Below are 14,318 nucleotides of genomic sequence, written 5' to 3'. Positions count from 1 at the left end.
ATAGCATCTATGCCACATGCCATGCCACTTTTCAGGGTTTGAATGGCAGCTTTAACTTCAGCAGAGTCAAGGGGGTTAGTGTTGATTTCCAGGATATCCTCTGTTGTTGTGATGTTGGCTGGTTGTTCGGGCTCAGGGAGGTTGAATACTTCCCGGAAGTGTTGAACCCATATGGCTGCTTGTTCACTCTCTGATGTACAGATGTTGCCATTCTTGTCCATAACATGGCTAGTTTGGTTTGTGCATCTGCCGCAGAGTCGCATTGTGATTTTGTACACTGTGTCCAGATTTCCATAGGCTGCAGCTTTCTCAGCTTCACTTGTCAGGTGTTCAACAAAGACCCTTTTGTCTTTTCTAGCACTCCTCTTCACCTCTCTGTCCTTGTTTTTATATGACATCTTGGTTTTCTCGAGCAGTCGTTGGGACTTGGTGTTCAGCATCTTTGCCTTCAGCTCTTGCCTCTCTTCGATTTTCAGCCAAGTGTTAGGGGATATCCATTCTTTGGCCCCTTTCTGTTTGAAGCACATGACTTTTTGTGCTGTTTCAGAATATATGATTTTGATAGCATTCCATTTGCTGGGTTCTTCTTCTATTTCACAGGAAGCCTCTAGTGTGCTGAAGCGGTTTCTGAGTTCCAACACAAACTCCTTGATTTTCTTTGAATGTTGGAGTTTTGCAATGTCCAGTTTCTTCTGCCGGTGGCCTTGTGGGATTAACTTCTTCAACTTGAGTTTAATGGTGGCAGCAATTAGGCAGTGGTCGCTATAGGCATCTGCACCTCGGTAGGCTCTAACATCTTGCAGTGACCTGCACCATTTACCGTTAATGATGATGTGGTCGATTTGGTTGATGGTCTTACCATCAGATGACTGCCATGTGCGCTTATGGATGTTTTTTTTGTGGGAAGATGGTGCCGCCGATGACCAGGTTGTTACTCATGCAGAAATCAACAAGGCATTCACCATTGTTGTTTCTGTCGCCACATCCATGTCTGCCCATTGCTCTCTCATTGTTGAAGTTGTTGGTTCCCACTTTGGCATTCATGTCCCCAGTTAGGAGAAGAACGTCGTGTTGGGGTACTTTGGAAACCGCCATTTGCAGTTGTTCATACCAATCTTTTTTAGACCTCCTCTTCAGCCTCGTTGGTTGGTGCATAGCACTGTAATATGTTGAGTTTACAGAACTTTGAGTTGAGGTGTATTTGGATCAGTCTTAATGATGCAATGATGCAATGATGCAGTCACTAATGATGCAAAAAATTCAGCTTTGAAATCTTTGAAAATTACATTTTGAAATATATTCGAATAGAAAAGTTCTTTTAAAATAGGCAAGTAAAAATATTTCAAAATTGTACTGTTTTGCTGTACTTTGGATCAAATAAATGCAGGCTTGGTTAACAGAAGAAACTTCTTTAAAAACATTAACAAGTTACTGTTCAAAAACTGTTGACTGGTAGGCAACTTAAATTTTTCTCTAATTTCTAGATTTTAATTGGCTTAGAAATCTATAACTGCTGGAAAATAACAAAATAATGATTATTTGTTTACATACTACAAACACTTTTTATCGCATAATAAGGCAGAATAGTTTCTATACTGTCATAAATACTGTGTCAATTAGCACTGCATTGTTCATATACTTTATTTATAACCTGCATGAGATGACTATATATGAACCATATATTGTCGCAATTGTATGTTTAATGTCTTCATGTTTCCAAAAGTTTCTGTTTTTCTGTTAAAACAACTGTTTTCATATAGCTATAGCTGGACGCTTTTGTCCATATTAGGAATTTTCTGTTATGACTTTCTGCGCTTGAGCGCCTCTGGGTTTGTGTATGAATTAAACACACAATGCATGTGTGTTTAGCGCTCCGTGATGTTCATCTCGCCTTCTGGGTCCGAATAAAATATAAGGTCATGCACAGACTATCCTGTCTCTTTGAGTTTAAATCTATATTTATTCACACCAGCTCTTGAAAACCTCTATGTGAACACACTTGACCAAAAAAGTGGGGGGGGGGGGGTGGGGGGCTGAATTTCCGTGATATTAAAAGTGGGGGAACACGTCCCCCGCATAATCTACACAGTTTGGTAATGTTTTACAAATGAGGTCTCATTTGTTGAACATGGAATGATAATTTTCTATTTAAAAAAAAAAAAAAAACCTTTCGCCCCATAACACACTCCAATACTGTCAGCTCACTGGGAATGAATCCTGTCTGAAAAAGATGCGGTGCTTGGTTTCCTGTAAGTTGACTCGAGAACATCTCGGTTACGTATGTAACCATGGTTCCCTGAATAGGGAACGAGATGCTGCGGTGACGTCACCTGCTATGGGAACACCTTCGGTGTGACGAATGTCTGAAGCCCTATACCATCCCGCCCGCCAATCCTATTGGCCAAATAGCGCTTGGCACCGCCCTACGCATGCGTATGCATCGTATAACCCGGGTGCCTCGCGCCATTTGGCTCAGATTTCATGACTGAAGAAGAAGAATGCTATCAAGGTATGGCACGGCCAGGACCGCAGCATCTCGTTCCCTATTCAGGGAACAATGGTTACATACGTAACCGAGATGTTCCCTTTCATAGGTCACTTCGATGCTGCGGTGACGTCACCTGTTATGGGAACGCCTGACGTACCTGATAGCTTGGACCCGAGGAAGCATCTGCTCAAGCGGAGAGAACCCGGGAGCCAGGAGCCATCCTCACATTCAGACTGTAGGACTTGATAAAAGTACTCGGTGCGGACCATCCTGCCGCAGCACAGATATCATCCATAAAAGATCCACTAAGAAAAGCTTGAGAAGAAGCCACAGCTCTAGTGGAATGAGCTTTAACTCCTATGGGTGAAGCGAGTCTGCGCGCCTCATAGGCTAAAGATATTGCCTCCACCAGCCAATGGGACATGCGCTGTTTGTAACCGCATGGCCTTACTCCTATGTCCAAACAGACAAACAGCTGGTCAGACTCACGCCATGGGGCTGTACGATACATCCCTAAGGGGCAAAGACTTAGATCTTCTGACCCCGCCTCAGCAGGGGATAAAGCCTCCAGGACCATTTGCTGAAAGTGAAAGGGATTAGATGTGACCTAGGAACATAATTAGGCCTCGGTCGCAACAACACCTACACAGATCCCGGTGCAAATTCCATGCACGAGGGTGTGATAGAGAGAGCCTGTAAATCCCCAACTCTCTTGAGGGAGGATAAAGCCATAAGAAGAAGTGTCTTCAGAGTCAGGATTTTATCCGGTACAGTTTCCAAGGGCTCAACAGATGCCCTGATAACCCTGCAACACAATGTATAAATCCCATGAAGGACTCGCACGGGGCGGAAAGGCCTCAGCCGTCACGCACCTTGTATGAAACGAGAAACCAGTGGATAACAGCCGACTGAGGTACCGTCTATATATTTGTGGTAAGCTGAATAGCTGCCACGTAAACCTTAGAGTGACTGGCATCTCTCTATTCGAAAAATGATCCTGAAGGAACTCCAGCACTGAAGCCACTGGGCAGTAAACTGGATCCACATTATGATTTTCACACCATGTCGTAAACAGTCTTCACTTGAAAGCATATAAACGTCTGGTAGAAGCTGCTCTAGAATTCAGTATAGTCTCGGTAGTTTCAACAGAAAGACCGGGACATACTAACTCACTCTGCTCAGAGACCACGCCCACAGTTTCCACAGATCTGGCCTCAGGTGCCAAATCAGTCCCTGTGCTTGTGATAATAAATCCTGTCTGAGAGGAAACTCCATGGAGAGCCTGCTAACAGACTGGTCAGGTCCGCAAACCACGGCTGCGTGTGCCATCACGGAGCCACCAGCAGCAGCTGTTCCACTCTGTCCAACCTTATTAGGATAATACCGCTGGGATCAAATGAATCGGGGAAAAAACAAACAGACCGGTCCTGGGACAACTGTGAGCTAACGCAGCAAAGCCCAGGGGTGATGGGGAGAAGCATAGTGGGCAATGCATAGGCCATAAGAGATTCACTGTTTGGGGGTGTAATCTCCTTTCCCCTTGTTCCAGAGCCTGTCTGGATAGCATATCCACTCAGAAGTTCAAACGTCCGGGGACATGAACAGCTCGAATCGACAGAAATTTGTTCTGAGACCAAAGAAGAACATGTCTCGCCAGCCTGCACAGGGGGCGAGAGTGTAATCCTTCCTGATGATTCAGGTATGACACAACTGCTGTGTTGTCTGATCTGAGTAGCACAAGACGGCCGATCAGCAGATTCGTGAAATACTGGAGAGCCAGAAAAACTGCCAGTAATTCCAACTTGTTTATATGCCAACTGCATTGTGCCGCTGTCCACACTCCGTGGGCTGGTCGCCCTTGACAAACAGCTCCCCAACCGGTCAAAGACGCATCCGTCGTGACGGTCTCTGGAAAGCACAAATCCCCAGCTGAACCCCTGTAGGAGAAATTCGGTTGGCATCCATAGTTTTAACGACATCACACAATTCAGTTTCACCGAAATCGTACGATGCGGAAGACAACGGGGTGAAATATTTCGTCTTTTCACCCATTTTTCCACTGAAAAGGGCGCATGTGAAGTAACCCCAGACAAATTACGGGGAATGCCGCTGCCATTAGACCTAAAAGTCTGAGGCACAATCTCGCTGTCACTGTGCAACCCGCTTTGAAGCGCCGCATGCATGACGCAATCGACTGAGCACGCGGGAGAGAAAGCTTTGCTGTCATCGCGCGAGAGTCCAATTCTATTCCCAGAAAGGTTATCCGTTGAGAGGAGATTAAAACACTTCTCTGAAAATTTGTGTGTAAGCCCAGGCTCTTTAAGTGATTCAGCACAAGAACCTGATGAGAGTGTGCTTGAGTCTGCGATTGCGCTTAAACCTGCCAATCGTCGAAGTGGTTCAAACACGGACGCCCTGGAGCCGCAACGGGGCCAGAGCTGCATCCATGCATTTTGAGAAGTACGGGGTCATAATCCGCCGTCTTTTTTTTTTTTTTTTTACAAAATAACGGCTGTAAAACCCTGCCTCCATCTGAGAGGGGTGTACGTCTTCTATAGCCCCTTTGCTCAGCAGAGTTGGCATCTCCTGTCGCAACACCGCTATTTCCATTGGTTTAGCACAGTGGAAATAATTCAGTGGAAAAGAGGCGGGCCTCTTAAAAACTGAATGGTGTATCCGTGACAAATTGTGCGTAACACCCATTGAGAAATGCCGGGCAAGCGTTCCACAAGGCCTGAAACAATACTAGCGGTCTCAAAATTTCTGCAACGCTTTCCGCTTTCTGCAACGATGTCATACACATTAAATGCCCGTGCATTGGAAAAACCTGCGGCATTTGTGCACAGGGGAAGTGTATGCATAAACGCAATTGCGTCCCGTTGTGTATAATCTTGAAACGTGTCCACGGCAGGAATTAGGCCAACGAATTGAACATCGGGCTCTGCCGCTAACGAAAAGCGGCGGCTGTGCGAGCCGTCATTAACGGGTCGTCTGTGTAGGACCCTTGAATCGCCCCTCGAATTCTGAAAGCTGGATTGCTCTTTTTACGTTTGGTGTTACAGCCCGATCTAATGCTGCTCGAAGCGCTGTTTGCTGCGAGACAGTCAATGTTAGAGCGTAGGGACGGCAGTGAGAGTGTTAGATGTGCATTAGCGGTCCAACAGCACTCTATAGTGGAGGGCACAGTGCCTGGCAAACATGAAGGAAAGCGCATGTGTAAAACTCACTGCGTTTCGTTGTGTTTAATCCTGAAGCGTATCCACGGCAGGATTTAATCCAACAAGATAAAAATCGGGCCACGCCGCTAGCGAGAACGTGGCAGCTGTGTGAGCAGTCATAAACTGGCCATCTTTGCCAGCCTTTTGTGCCGTCCCTCAAACTCTGAAGGCTGGATTGTGCAGAGTGTCTGAGCGGGGGCGCTCAAATGATAGCTCAATCCAATGATGCTCGAGGTGGCTTTGCTGCGAGACAGTCAATGTTAGAGCATGGGGGTTAAGAACGAGAGGCTTCTCGTTAAGAACCGCCATAAAGAACCGTTCGGCTAGAGAGGTAGTCAAACGGCATCGCTGTATAATAGCAGCCATGCCGTTCGTGATATGCGCTGATTAAGGCTGCTTCCAGGACCTCGAAACCTCTTGGTGGAGGTCCGTGAGAAGGGTAGTTTATCCACCGTGCAGATAGCCACATAAATAGCACATTGAGGAAGGGGAGGCGCGTTTCTACTGTCCGCTCGGAGGGAGAGAACCACGTATGCCGGCCAGAGCCTACTCTGAGTTCGAAGCTGCGGTTAGACAAACATAGTAGAAACTGCTCTGATTAACGCGCTCGAGTGGGGCAGAGCGAGCAAGTGGAAAAACTCCATTACATAACTGTATTCATAGTCGTCAAGGCGCACATATCACCCCTAATCAACACCTCGTGCGGGGCCTCGGCGACCGCAGAAGCGAACGGTGGGGGTTAGACGCGAGGCTACTTAAGAAATAGACTCCAGAGCACGGATACTTTTTTTATTTTACCGTAGCCGTAGGCTATCACAGAGAGAACATGTAGAGAGGCTGCTAACGAATCTCTCATGAGTGCCTCCCTGTGATAAACCCATTATACGGCTCTTACCTTTCGTTGACTCATCGCGTCCGTGAAAGAGGAGTTAAACACTGCTCGTAGAAACCGCTGGAGAACGCGAGATGATTCTTAGGGCACAGATGATTTGCTTCCCTGAACGAATGAAATCTGAGCGAAATGGCGCGCGGCACCCAGGTATACGATGCGTACGCATGTGTAGGGCGGTGCCAAATCGCTATTTGGCCAATGGAATTGGCGGGATGGTATAGGGCTTCAGACATTCGTCACACTGAAGGTGTTCCCATAGCAGGGGGCGTCACCGCAGCATCGAAGTGACCTATGAAAGGGAACTGCGGTTACTGCTTCAGTCTAATTTGTGAACGAATTCTTTCAGACTGATTATATGAACAGATTCATTTGATTCCTTTAAAGATTCGACTGAAAAGAACGACTCACTCGCGATTCGAACGTCGCTATAACAACATTCTAGAACAGAGAGAAAGGCAGCGGATTCCTTTCCTGCTGCTACTAAAAGAGTCACACACAGACAGAGACAGACAGACGCATTTTCCCACATTAATGGAGGCACGGTCATCGGGCGCAATCAAACAGCCCTAAACATGGTGAAGGACCAAGAAGTGGAGCGCGTCGCAAAGAAGCTGGACAAAATGGTGCATAAGAAAAACACTGTAAGTGTGACAGATTTCCTTAAAGCAGCTGAAAAACATGTAGGAGAGAGAACTGTTGATTTCTGTTTGTCTTCATTAAACAAGCACATGATCTGGTTACTGTGTGTGTGTGTGTGTGTGTGTGATTTATCACCCGTTTAATTCATCCTCATCCAGATAACCGCCAGGCTCTTATTGGCCAATCTTCATGCACAGTCGGCTTTTACTCTCATGTTTGGAGCGTTTGTGCACTGTGATGAGCTGACAGCTGGTTGTTCTCCAGATTTCTCCAGTGTAAACAAATGCCTCATTTAGCCAACACTTCACACCAGCCAGTCCCAGTTTGTCCCCAAAACACAGCCTAGTTGTTGGAGTCTGTGTTTACTAATGCTTTTGAGAAGTTGTTGTATAACTGTCCTTCCACTTCGTTGCATTTTTATCTTCAGGATGGTGCCATTGACCTGCTTCGGGAGCTGAAGAACATGAAGATGTCTTTGGAGACCCTACAGGTATGTGTCTGTGAGCCAAGCATGTGCCACGTTGGGTTACATAATCATGGCTTTCTCTTCCAGTCAGGGAATCTGGCTTGTTTGGAATGGCGTACTGTTTGTACCATGTCTGCAGTGTCTAGAATGTAATCAGTGCTTAGTATGCAAAATCTAGGCATGCATAGAATATCTGGATGACCAGAAATTGCAGTACCCAACACACTCAAAAAAAATAACTCTTTGAATGAACATTAAAAAAAAATCATGGAAAGGATTTCCACATGATTAATTTGCTTTATTTCAGCATTATGCAATTCTGTTACTCCAATTTAATGTACTTACGCTGGGTCAACTTAACTTATTAAGGTTGATTCAACTTATTTACTATGGTTGGGCAAAGCTTAATTTAATAGTGTCAGCCCAACTAATTTGCAATGTTTTGGACAATGTTTTTAATAATTAAGTTCATTTTACAAAATAAGTTTAAGTAAACTTAACAGACCTTAATAGAGTCAACAAACAACAAATGAGTTAATTGTACCTGAAAATGTTAAATAATGATGACATAAAATTTGAATAATGCCACATTAGGAATGCCACCCCCTTGCATTAGGACCATGAGCAGCTGATTAACATTACTCTTCATTCAGACCTTTCTATAAGTATAGTTTATCAATTATGTCACAAACATATTTGAAACATAAAGCAACATATCAAACCATTTGTTTCAAAACTTATTAGAACAACTTCATTGCTATAAGTTGTATTACTCATCTACCTATCTAATGGTGCTACACTTCTCCAAGAGGGTGACAGAATAACAATTACCCATAATACACTTCAGAAATCCTCAGCCAATGAGATGCAAGTCTGTGTTGGTTTCATTAATCAGTTACTATTATGCAACAATGTTATGTTGGCTGAAAAAATAATTTTTAATTAAAGCTGACAATACACACTTTTTTGTTGAATGAACTAGATTAAATCAAGTTCACATTGTTAAATAAATTTTTTTAAGTAATCATAACATGAATGGATTAAGTAAAATTGGCAAAGGTGAAAGTACATTTTTTTGAGTGCAGCACATTTTGCATGTAATGTTAAATAACACAATGGAGTGTGCTCAGCCTTCAATGTCCAGTCTGATGAGTGAATAATTTGGATTTACCCAAATCACATCGATCCTGATAATATTTTCACACATTACTCGATCATAATGACTAAAATTACATCATTTAAACAATGCTAAGTAATACTTTTTCTAGACCTCAGATGCAGATGTTGCTTAGTTGCGTAGTTTTTTTTTTTTTTTTTATCATGCTTCGTATTAAATGCACTGCATTTGAAGAGCTGAAAATCTGAAAATGACTTCTTTTGATGTTCTTTTATTCACTTATGATCTCCCCTCTTTTGAGCACTTTATAGCAGAAGAACGATCAGGTAGTCAAAGCATCATAAATTGGTTATTCGATACTGGATTGGATGTTGTGATAATCCAGAGGTATATCTAATGTAACAAACGTGGGCTTCCCTCCGTTTAATTAATCCATGGTGCAGTCCACACGGATTGGGATGTCAGTGAATGCAGTGCGGAAGCAGAGCTCAGATGAGGAGGTGCACTCACTGGCCAAATCGCTCATCAAGACCTGGAAGAAACTGCTGGGTACTGCATCCCTATTCACACACACACACAGAAAGAAAAAGCCACTTATTTGAGAGTGACTGAGAACGAGACTGAAGAATTTCCTTCTAAAAAGTGGTGGGACGAAGCTGCTGTCTGTTTGCTTTCCAGGTTTTATTGTCTTTAGGATGTTACTAGTTTACTTGGTGATAGTGAATGTAGTGTGTGTGTCCTGATGTTAATGCTGGATTCTTTAATGTAGATGGATCTGAGAGTAAATTGGAGGAGAAGACAAAAGGAGTATCTCCCCTCCAGTCCTCATCTTCTAAAGACTATCCTGGATCCAGCGACACCAGGTGTGTGGAATCTGACCATTGAAGTCGCCATGAAATTACAATTCATTCTACTTATTTTCGAAATGCATATTACAGATCTTATCATGAACAATTCATCCATGCAAATGTTTCATTTTAAAAAGGGTAAAGAGTAAAACCAATAAAAACAGTTAATTTCATTTAAATATGAACGAAAGTTCATTGCACTTGATATAAAAGTTAAGTGAAATTGAGGGAACTAAAATGTTCAGATAACTGTTATTAAATGTATTTGTATTTTATTTGCAAAAGATGACTTAAACTTCGTTAGTGTTTAGATTAAAAATTTATAGTTGTTAATATATATATATATATATATATATATATATATATATATATATATATATAAATATAATTTTTTTTCTCTTTCTCCGGTGATTACCAGACAATAGGCGTAGACTGTGAAGACCTGGCAGCACAGATTGAAGACAATATCCTTTTCATAACCAAAAGTTACATTAGCTAGTGTTATGTCGGGATGATCTTTTTTTTTTTTTTTTTTTATACACTACATTACGTTTCCATTTGCCAATGAATGGTTTACTTACATTAGGCTTGCTGTGAAAGGTGAATATATTAACATATAAATAAGAATGCTTCACCTTTAAAGGAAAATATAAAATAATGCAGTCGAGTTTGTGCTTTCTTGACTGTACTTCATGACACGTGTCTACCAGGAGTTCAAGTCTACTGACATGAAGTACAAAACCAGACTGAGGAGTCGCATCTCCAACCTCAAGGACCAGAAAAACCCAGACTTACGCTGGAACGTCCTGTGCGGCAACATCTCTGCAGACCGCATCGCCAGCATGAATGCAGAGGTGCGTTTGGGTCGGACTTTGGTCCGCAAAGGGTTAAACTGCAGCTTCTCTGTTGGATGTGAAGCCTGTCTGAAAGGAAGTTTGCAAGTGGGCTTAAACTGCATTGAAGCGTGAAGTGAGCAGGAATGCACAATCTCTCTCCGCAGGTCCAGACACGCAGCGCAGATGAACCCATGACCACCTTCGTGCTGTGCAACGAGTGTGGAAACCGGTGGAAGGTAAGAATCTCCCTAAACACCTGAAAACTTTGAAAACTGTCAAATCCATTATGTGAACATGATACGTGTTTGTTCAATGTAGCCACAAGGTGGCAGTATTTACTCACTGTAGACAAACTTCACAGCTGTACTTTGCAATAAAAGTTTACCAGATTGACTGACTAAATTGGCTATAAGGAAAGAATGGATTTAATGAGGTTTATATTTTATAAAAAATATGTTTACATTTTATGGAAATGCAAAATGGCAGACTCCCATCTTAGCATGTTGTCACCAAAAGCAAATAAAATAAAAAGTGTGACAACTAGCCCCACTGTCTACACAATACATGTGTGACCCTGGACCACAAAACCACCAGTAAGTGTCCATTTTTCAAAACAATATTTGACTGAGATACAACTATTTGAAAATTTGGAATCTGAGGACGAAAAAAATAAAAATAAAATCGAAATATTGAGAAATATCGCCTTTTGCAGTTGTCCAAATGAGTTCTTAGCAATGCATATTACTAATCAAAATTAAGTTTTGATTTATTTATGGTAGGGAATTTACAAAATATCTTAACGGAACATGATCTTTACTTAATATCCTAATGATTGTTGGCATAAAAGAAAAAGATGATTTTGACCTATACAATGTATTTTTTGGCTATTGCTACAAATATACCCCAGCAACTTAAGACTGGTTTTGTGCTCCAGGGTCAAATATTCAGAATATCAGGGGGGAGGGAAGTATCAACTATCTTGCAATTTTGTTTCTCAGGTATTTTCACAATGAAACAATTATTCATCATATTCCACTAGTTGTTATTTTTCATTTATAGAATAGAAAACGTATATTCATTTGTCTTCTGTTTTTTTTCTCTTCATAGTTTTGTTAAAGACAAAAGTGAGCAGGATTCTTCATATGAAGAGATGACCTGAATTCATAGTGTAAGGAAATGTTTTTCAATTTTTTTTTTCTTTTTTTTTTTTTTTTACTTTTTTTGCTAATTTTATTAATTTTCATAGCTTTGTAATTTTATAATGAGTGTCACAAAAAGCAGTTCCTGTAATTAATTTTTTTTTTTACTGGTGTATTACCATTGCCTTTCATGTCCTCCCAATATCTTAGACCTAGTAAGTCAGCTGGCTTGTTCTGTCTCGCTTTGCCTTTTGATATACGGTAGCACTTGTGCCTTTCTGCTGTATGAGTGCAAAGTAATTGCTGAAATAATCTGTACACATTCATTTTTTGGGGGGTGGGGGAGGTCATGTGCTTTTCATATGTACTCTATATGATGGTTATGCACTTCGCAGCTGATTTATTTAACCAAATCTTGAATGGTTGGTTGCTTTTCTAGAGTTGAGGAAGACTTAAATTAATATTTGAGCCTCAGTGTAATCTGTAGTTTGCTTCTTGTAGAGAACCAGATGAAGGAAAAAAAACAGAATGTGGCCCATAATTGAAGGTTCATAGGTATTGTATGAATAATTGGACTGTTCTGTCTCAGTAAATTTGGCTAAGAATATTTGGTGGCTTAAGTGTGTGTGTTTTTGCGCGCGTGTGTGTGTGAGTAGGGAACAGGTAGAGTCAGGCGAACTTAAGCTGCTGAACATCATTTTATAAAGTGGTTTGTATGACTGTACACCATATTTGGAGCAATTCTGAAGTCATACAGTAACTTTAGGTGAGGAATAGAACTAAAATTAGTCATGACTCCTAAAATCTGTTCATCCATTCATATACATCACTGCTCAAAAGTATAAGGGTCGGTGAGATAAAAAAAAAAAAAAAGTCTTTGTTCACCAAGACTGCATTTATTTGTTCAAAAATATAGTAAAAATAATAATATTGTGAAATGTTCTTATTTTGTAAGTAATGATGCAGAATTATTTAGCATTGTTACAGTCTTATGGTCACCGACTTTTTTATCTCTCTCTCTCTCTCTCTCTCTCTCTCTCTCTCTCGCTCTCTCTCTCTGAGTGATTAACCACTTATTTTGGTAGCATGTACCACTTTTATGGTGATTTTTGTTGTTTTGGACTCTCCTCATCTACAGTCACTATATCTTTGTGTGGTAAACAGTTCAGAACATCTTTAAAGATATTTCTGTGTCCCACATAAAAAAATAAAAATAAAAAAAAAATATATATATAAATCCCCAGTAGTCGAGTGAAGGTGAATGAAGGTGAGCTAATGAATATCAAGGTAAACTATTCTATATATATATATTATCCAAACTAGTATTTGTTGCTTGGTTTTTATTGTGCTTCAGATGTTTTCCACTAGAGAGAGCAGTCGACCAATACTCAACTGAGAGTGAACAGCTGTTCAGTGCCATCATTTGTCTGCTGTATGAACTGAACTCTGTATCATGATCTGATGAGGCTGATGATTGAATCCAGCGTTTGATCTCCTTGATCCTGAGGACTTGGACATGAAACTGGCCCTGCTATACTTTGGAAACGTCCCATTAACATATTTGTATTACGAAGCTGACCTTAATCAAATCTGAGAATAGAACTGACGCTTTGTGACTTGTGTAAGGCACAGCTGGTGAAATATGTCTGGCCTTTGCCTGAGCAGTAATTTTCTACAAGCTGTCACAACATTTCTTAATTATGGCGACCGAAAATAAAAGCCGTCAGATGGTTTTGGATTGAGGAGATCAGTGAAGATGCTCATGAAAGCTCCTAAATGACACCACATTTGGGTTTAGTCCCGCCAGATCATTAAGAAATCAAAGCACTTTGAACCTGTGATGGAACATGGTGGAAATCTCCTAAACAGTTGTCTCCATTGAGCCTCCACAGAGGTCATGGGGGCTTTAGAGGGTCAGTAGACGAGCGATTTGATCTGCTGATTTCAAATGAATGGCTGGGTTTATGAAAATGCTAAGTGTTTGGAGGAATGTTATATGCCCTTCAAGGGAATACACCATGGATCGAAGCCCTCAGGTGAAGGAGAAAGGTGCTACATGTACACTTAAATACAGTATAGATAGCTCTTTAAGATAACTAATGGCAAGTTATACATATTTTTTACAGAGATACCATTTTTAGTTAGTTTTTTATGTAGGCTACCAGGAACGAAGAGTTGTTCTAAAGCAGGGTAAAATACCCATAGGGTCAAATGATATCAAAAATCTCAATCTCCATATCCAAATGTAATCGCATTCGTTCAAGACACACAAAAATAAGCATGCAACGTTTTAATAAAGTCACAGTGACTTAGAAATAGAAATATAAAATTAAATCTGATCTGTTCAGACTGAGCTGCGTTAACATCAATTTTAATTCTAATTGGATTTCAAACCACTCACAAATGTATAACTATAAGACTATGAATAACGAAAAGGTTTTAATGATGTTAGAATTACAAATTATAGCTACTGTAATAATAACACTAGCTTCTGATTAATTCAGTGCCTCAATCAAAACTCGGAAACGTTACAATAATGTTATTTGTTAATATTAACTACATTAGTTAGATGAAGTATAATAAATTCTAAAGCATTTGTTAACACATTTACTAACACGTTATTAAAATCAAAAGATGTAACTCTTAACATGGTTTAATGGACAAGGCTTACCATG

At 41.0% G+C, this 14,318-nt stretch overlaps 1 protein-coding gene across 1 annotated transcript; it reads left to right on the top strand.

Moving 5' to 3' along the window:
• The first annotated feature begins 7,025 nt into the window (after positions 1–7,025).
• On the top strand, positions 7,026–7,986 carry LOC113100314 (transcription elongation factor A protein 2-like). The gene is made up of 2 exons (XM_026265102.1): positions 7,026–7,239; positions 7,665–7,986. Exons 1-2 carry the CDS (start codon positions 7,171–7,173, stop codon positions 7,854–7,856), a joined length of 261 nt encoding a protein of 86 aa, XP_026120887.1. The 5' UTR covers positions 7,026–7,170; the 3' UTR covers positions 7,857–7,986.
• Positions 7,987–14,318: the final 6,332 nt, after the last annotated feature.

This window comes from Carassius auratus, unplaced genomic scaffold (assembly GCF_003368295.1).
Source record: "Carassius auratus strain Wakin unplaced genomic scaffold, ASM336829v1 scaf_tig00217245, whole genome shotgun sequence".
Lineage (NCBI taxonomy): Eukaryota > Metazoa > Chordata > Actinopteri > Cypriniformes > Cyprinidae > Carassius > Carassius auratus.
The sequence above is the reverse complement of the archived record's forward strand: the minus strand, read 5'-3'. Positions and strand labels throughout refer to the sequence as shown.

What these genes read in the sequence shown, in the direction of transcription:
- LOC113100314 (XM_026265102.1), top strand. Translation starts at nt 7,171, where the DNA reads ATGGTGAAGGACCAAGAAGTGGAGCGCGTCGCAAAGAAGCTGGACAAA. An exon ending in TGGTGCATAAGAAAAACACT is followed by an intron (nt 7,240 to 7,664) that starts GTAAGTGTGACA and finishes TTTTATCTTCAG; the next exon opens with GATGGTGCCATTGACCTGCT.